This window comes from Gregarina niphandrodes (assembly GCF_000223845.1).
Source record: "Gregarina niphandrodes unplaced genomic scaffold scaffold00002, whole genome shotgun sequence".
NCBI lineage: Eukaryota > Apicomplexa > Conoidasida > Eugregarinorida > Gregarinidae > Gregarina > Gregarina niphandrodes.
The window spans coordinates 624805-629768 of NW_011645774.1; the positions used below are offsets into that span (position 1 = coordinate 624805).

The 4964-nt window shown below is 58.7% G+C and overlaps 3 protein-coding genes across 3 annotated transcripts; all 3 read left to right on the top strand.

Moving 5' to 3' along the window:
- Positions 1-567: 567 nt before the first annotated feature.
- On the top strand, positions 568-1283 carry GNI_016760 (Man1-Src1p-carboxy-terminal domain protein; the record flags this gene model as incomplete). The annotated part of the gene is made up of 2 exons (XM_011130709.1): positions 568-719; positions 758-1283. The coding sequence occupies 2 exons, from the start codon at positions 568-570 to the stop codon at positions 1281-1283; spliced, it is 678 nt and encodes a 225-aa protein (XP_011129011.1).
- Positions 1284-1761: 478 nt separating this feature from the next.
- Positions 1762-2178, top strand: GNI_016770 (40S ribosomal protein S28; the record flags this gene model as incomplete). Its single annotated transcript, XM_011130710.1, has 2 exons — positions 1762-1960; positions 2126-2178. 2 exons carry the CDS (start codon positions 1762-1764, stop codon positions 2176-2178), a joined length of 252 nt encoding a protein of 83 aa, XP_011129012.1.
- A 962-nt stretch (positions 2179-3140) lies between these two features.
- On the top strand, positions 3141-4676 carry GNI_016780 (hypothetical protein; the record flags this gene model as incomplete). The annotated part of the gene is made up of 1 exon (XM_011130711.1): positions 3141-4676. A coding segment is annotated over one exon (1536 nt), but the record flags the coding sequence as incomplete, so codon positions are not given.
- Positions 4677-4964: the final 288 nt, after the last annotated feature.

Below are 4964 nucleotides of genomic sequence, written 5' to 3' on the forward strand. Positions count from 1 at the left end.
CGTGGTGGCTGCGACGGGGGGCTGCAGAGGGCCCAGGACGGCGCTGCCCTTGGGTCCTCCAGCAAGCGCCGCTTCAGTTGCGATACCGTAAGTCGGTACCTGTCGCCTGTCTCCTCCGTCTCGCAAGCCTGTCGCTCTCTTATTCGTGGCGTGGGCGAAAGACTCTCCACCGGACAGAACTCGGTTGCCCCGGACTCGGTCGCTGGGACCGCCGTTGGGGGGAGAGCGTCAGTCGGATGCGCGTCCATCGCGACCAGACAGGTCTCCGACCGTCAGGTATCGGACCGGCAGGGGAGTTATGTGTACGCGGCGCATGACAGGTACCCGGCGAATGACAGGTACCCGGCGAATGACAGATACCCGGCGAATGACAGGTACCCTGCGAATGACAGGGTTGTGGATCCCCCGGGGCTCTATCTTCGGGGCTCGAAACGATTCAGCCCACACGATCCTGTATGTTACACAGACACCCCTGTGGAACGGGAGCTTACGCGGCGTCAGTCACGGCATTCCGTCCGCGAACTCAAGGAGCCACCGGCGCCGCGTTCCTGCAAAACACTTTTGTGTATGGTCGCTGTCCTCGCCACCTTCGCCGTCTTCCTTTGGCACCCCATGTCCGGCACCGTCGACTTGATTAACACCCGCCCCCCACCGGTCCCACCCTTCTGCTCCTCCAAGCGAAACGCCTATGACCCCATGGACTGCGTCCAATGCCCAAAGTAAGCACAGGCACGGAACGGATGGAACGCATTTGTAGGGACGCTATCTGCTTCAATTCGAAGGCGGAGTGTCCGACGTACTTTTCGTTGGAGAAGTCGGTGTTAAACGACTGGCGTTGTGTGAATCACAAGGAAGAGTTGGAGAGGCTGGCGGATGAGGGGTTGAAGCGCGTGGTGGCTCACTTGAGGAAGGTCGAGGTGGCGGTGCCTTGCGGGCAGACGGTGTCAATGCCTGCGAGCAGGCGCGATGTAATCGACTTGTTCGAAGAGCAGATTGTGCCGCTAATGCCAACGAGGGATCGGACACAGTTGGGGCTACGGGAGGGGCTGTTACAGTTGTATTTGCGCGAGCTAGTTGACGAAATTAAGATGAAAGAACTTTACTTGGAACAACAAGGAAGTCTGCGGGTAACGTTAGCGTCCGTTCGGAGTAGCGACCGAACTATCTGTGTCATCCGACGCTACTCGGTGCCCCTTGTTGCCGCCGTCATTGGCACCAGTTTCTTTGCCGCCTATTTCTACCTCAAAGCTTCAGGTCATAAATGTACAGGGCAGAAAAGCTGACAGAATCGACGAAATAGTATCGTACCGAGAACATCGTACCGAGAACAGAGCCAAAAGCCTGGACGGGGGTCAACAGACCGTACCACGGCAACACCCTGAGGCAGCTGGACGGTAGCGTATAAACTCACGCCGTTTCTCTGTCCCACGACAGGGTGCTGAAGGACCATCCCGGTCTGAAGGACCAATGCAGAACAAACTCAGTGAACCTCTCTCTCTTGGCGTGTGTGCCGTAGTATGGAGCCTGGGTGATGTGTGTCGAATAGTGTGTGTACAGGGAATTATAAAATCGTGGTGGCACAGGGCTGCGATGAAATGATGTGAACTGGTTGTTGTAGGAAGGGGTTGTTTTCGAGGGTACGTACGTGCTAGAGAGATGAGAGAGGGTTGGCTCTCTCAGGGTTGTCGGTGGTTTGGTGGTGAGTGCCGTCTGTTTTGTCGTGATTTTTTTTGGAGTCTAAAATACCCCTCTCCTGGAACGATGCCTCCTGCTGTTGCTGCCCCCGCTGCCACTGAAGCTGCTCCCGTTGTCGGAGGACAGGACGAAGGCGTTACTCTTGCCCGTGTGACGCAGGTTATCGGCCGTACCGGATCCCGCGGTAACGTGACTCAGGTTAAGGTCGAGTTCATCAACCAAGGACGTACCCTTCTCAGAAACGTCAAGGGACCCGTGCGCGAAGGTAAACCCCACCCCCCGAATGACCCAACCAACACCTCTCGTAATGGGACTTTTCACCGCGAGAGACTATCCGCCGCCCTCTTCCCTTCACCCGCGGCCTTCATGTCGGTGCGGTGCTGCAAGCAATGCTGATGTTACTACATCGCCACGACTGTGTTTTGCTTAGGTGATATCTTGGTACTAATGGAGAACGAACGCGAAGCCCGCAGGCTCAGATAAGTTTTTAGACCATGACCTTTATGATATAGCGTGCCGTTTTAGACCATGACCTTTATGATATGGCGTACCGTATTTCCACAATAAAATATGATCCTGGGTCAACCTCTAAAGCCTGCTCGGTATGCCCAGTAGTATGTGCGATGGCGGTTGAGTATGTGCGGACATTGTGTGGGTGCTTACTTCGATGTTTAGAAACGGCCAGCGCTGCTGCCATGTGATGCGCGCGCTTGCATTGGTCCTGTGATAATCGAAGGCGGTAATGACGAGGTCCTTGTACAAGACCACGTCGGGTCGGAACTGTAGGTTGCAGACCCACTCGGCACCGCACATGATTTTCACGCACGGTCGACCCCCCACGGGTACCGCGTCCCGGAAACAGATTAGCATGAGGTTCTCGCGAGCAGTTTTGGGCGCGAACCTGCTGGGCAGCAATGCCACCTCAAAATCAGTCTCCGGCTCACGCGAGGGCGTTCGCGGTATCTTGACTAACGTCGAACACGGAGGTACGCTCAGGCTCCATGGACTCCGACCACGCCCCATGCACTGCAACACTGCGTACCACATCGGACCGATTAGTCTACGAGGGAAGCGCGTATGTTCCGTGTGTCTACAAACCTCAAGTGTGTGCGCAGGCACCAGGGGCCGGGCCCGGGCTAGGGTGGGCGGGGTACCTGTCGTACAGCTGGGGACTGTTAAGAAGCCATTGCTGCAGCGCCTCCTTGTCCAGTCCCCTGAGCGCGTACTGCGGCAGCTTTAACCGCTGTATGATCGCGTCTAGTTTCTCCTGCACACCCTTGCCGCCGAGGCCTGCAAGTGGAAACGGGTGGTTTGTTTCATTAAGAGGGGGAGGGAGGGAGGGAGGGAGGGAGGCAGGCCCAACATGGGGTGGCTTACAGCAGATCTGGTTAAACAGGTGAATCTGTTGGAGGACAATAATCGGGTGGGATATTGGCATGTAAGAAATGGAGCGGGAGAGTTTGGTTTCTCATCCGCCGCCGGCCCCGGCGCCGGAGAAGCAGCGTCGTCGCGAAAAGCAGCGTTTGAAGGCGGCTGTGTTTGCGTCGAAGCTGTCGGCGATGAATGGTCGTCGACACGCGTTAAGTTTCACGACCATATTTTACTTCCTGGCATTGCACAAGCTGGATCGGGAGATCCTGGGGTCTTCACCACTGGTTGTGCGCCAATCCCTTTTCCTACTGTTTGCGCATCACGTGGTTGCCCGCGGCTGCGAAGTGAAGCAACTTATGGGTTTCAAACGCGCGTGCGATGTAAAACGGCGTCAGGAAACACTTTGGCGTAAGACGCTTGAATGGATGCGACTCGCCACCGCCGCTGCCGGCAAGGCGCTCGAATTACACTCTGAAGACCGCTTCTTCAAACGCGTACTCACTGGACTCGAAGAATTCACCGACCTTACACTCTTCCCCAGAGACGTCGAAACACGTAGCGCACGCGTCGGTCAAACTGTTCACGACAAGCAAAACGTCGTCTTGAACCCCATGTTCGCCAAACGTCTTCTCCTCAACTACAGCGAAGCCTTCCGCGTCTGCCTCACACAAACTCTCCAACACGGGCCTCTCGATCCAGACCACGAAGGACCAACCGGCCGAGGACCAACCGGCCGAGGACCAGCCGGCAGGGGACCAGCTGGCGCAGGACCAACCGGCGCAGGGCGACAGGGACTCGGCAGCCAAGAGGAGCGCGGCCTGAAGGAAGGGGGCGGTAGCCAAGAGGGAATGCGCCCCCCGGCCGCGGCCGTGGCCAAGACAGTTCCCGCCATCGGCAGTCAGTGCGACGGCCGCCATCGGGACGCTGTTCGGCCGTCCACCGCGCGCGTGCTTTCGACGAGCAAGCTGTTCCCGTTCAGCCGCGAGGACTGCGCCGACCCGGAAGACGGCGGTTCGAGTCCACGCAAGGCCGCGGCGACGACGACCATGACGGCCGACAGCTGGAGCGTGTCGATGGCGATGGAGAAGATTCTGGCGCTGCAGGACAAGTTGACGGACGCGGACAAGATGCGGGATAATCGGGTCATTGCGGACATCGCCGAACGCATCAAGCACCTACCCACCCTCACGCAGGACCTGCTCTTAAACGCCATTCCCGTCGCCGTGCCCACATCTCACCTACCGCTGCAGCGGCAACTAACGCGCAGAGCCACACGACGACAGACATCCGAAGGCGGGCAGACCTCCCTCGAATCCAGAGCCAGTAGCGCACGCTCCGCCCCCGTGGAGCCACACTCTTCACTGCCTCAGTTGTCGCGGCCCCAGTGGTCTCAATCCCACCCCCACTCCCCACAACCCCACTCGCCGGAATCCCGCTCATCTCAGCCTCAATTGGGGTCCACGCCGCCTTTGCTGGCGAAGACGTCGGCAGAGCCGCTGGAGGACGACGAAGACGACGACGACGGCTCCGTCTCCTCCGCCTACACGGTCGAGGACTGCATGAACCTACCGCCCGACTTGGAAGACGTCGCCGAACTCGTTCCCGGTCTCGTCCCCGGCGACGCCCCCATCTCTGCGCGCGAACACGCCCGCACACCCTCCCCACCACGAACGGCACCACACGAAAGCGACGACCGCCTCCTCACGGCGCCGCCCGCTGTCCAGGCTGAAGAGAGTTGCACACTCAATGTCGCCAACGTGGTGAACATTCAAGTCATCTTACTCCGCAGCATGCTTTCGCGCCTCCTCTTCCACGGTACTTGGGATTCGGGCATCGAAAAGGTCGCCAAAGAGTACGAAGTCACCCCCGCCAAGCACCCCCCCCCCCCCCCCCCCCCC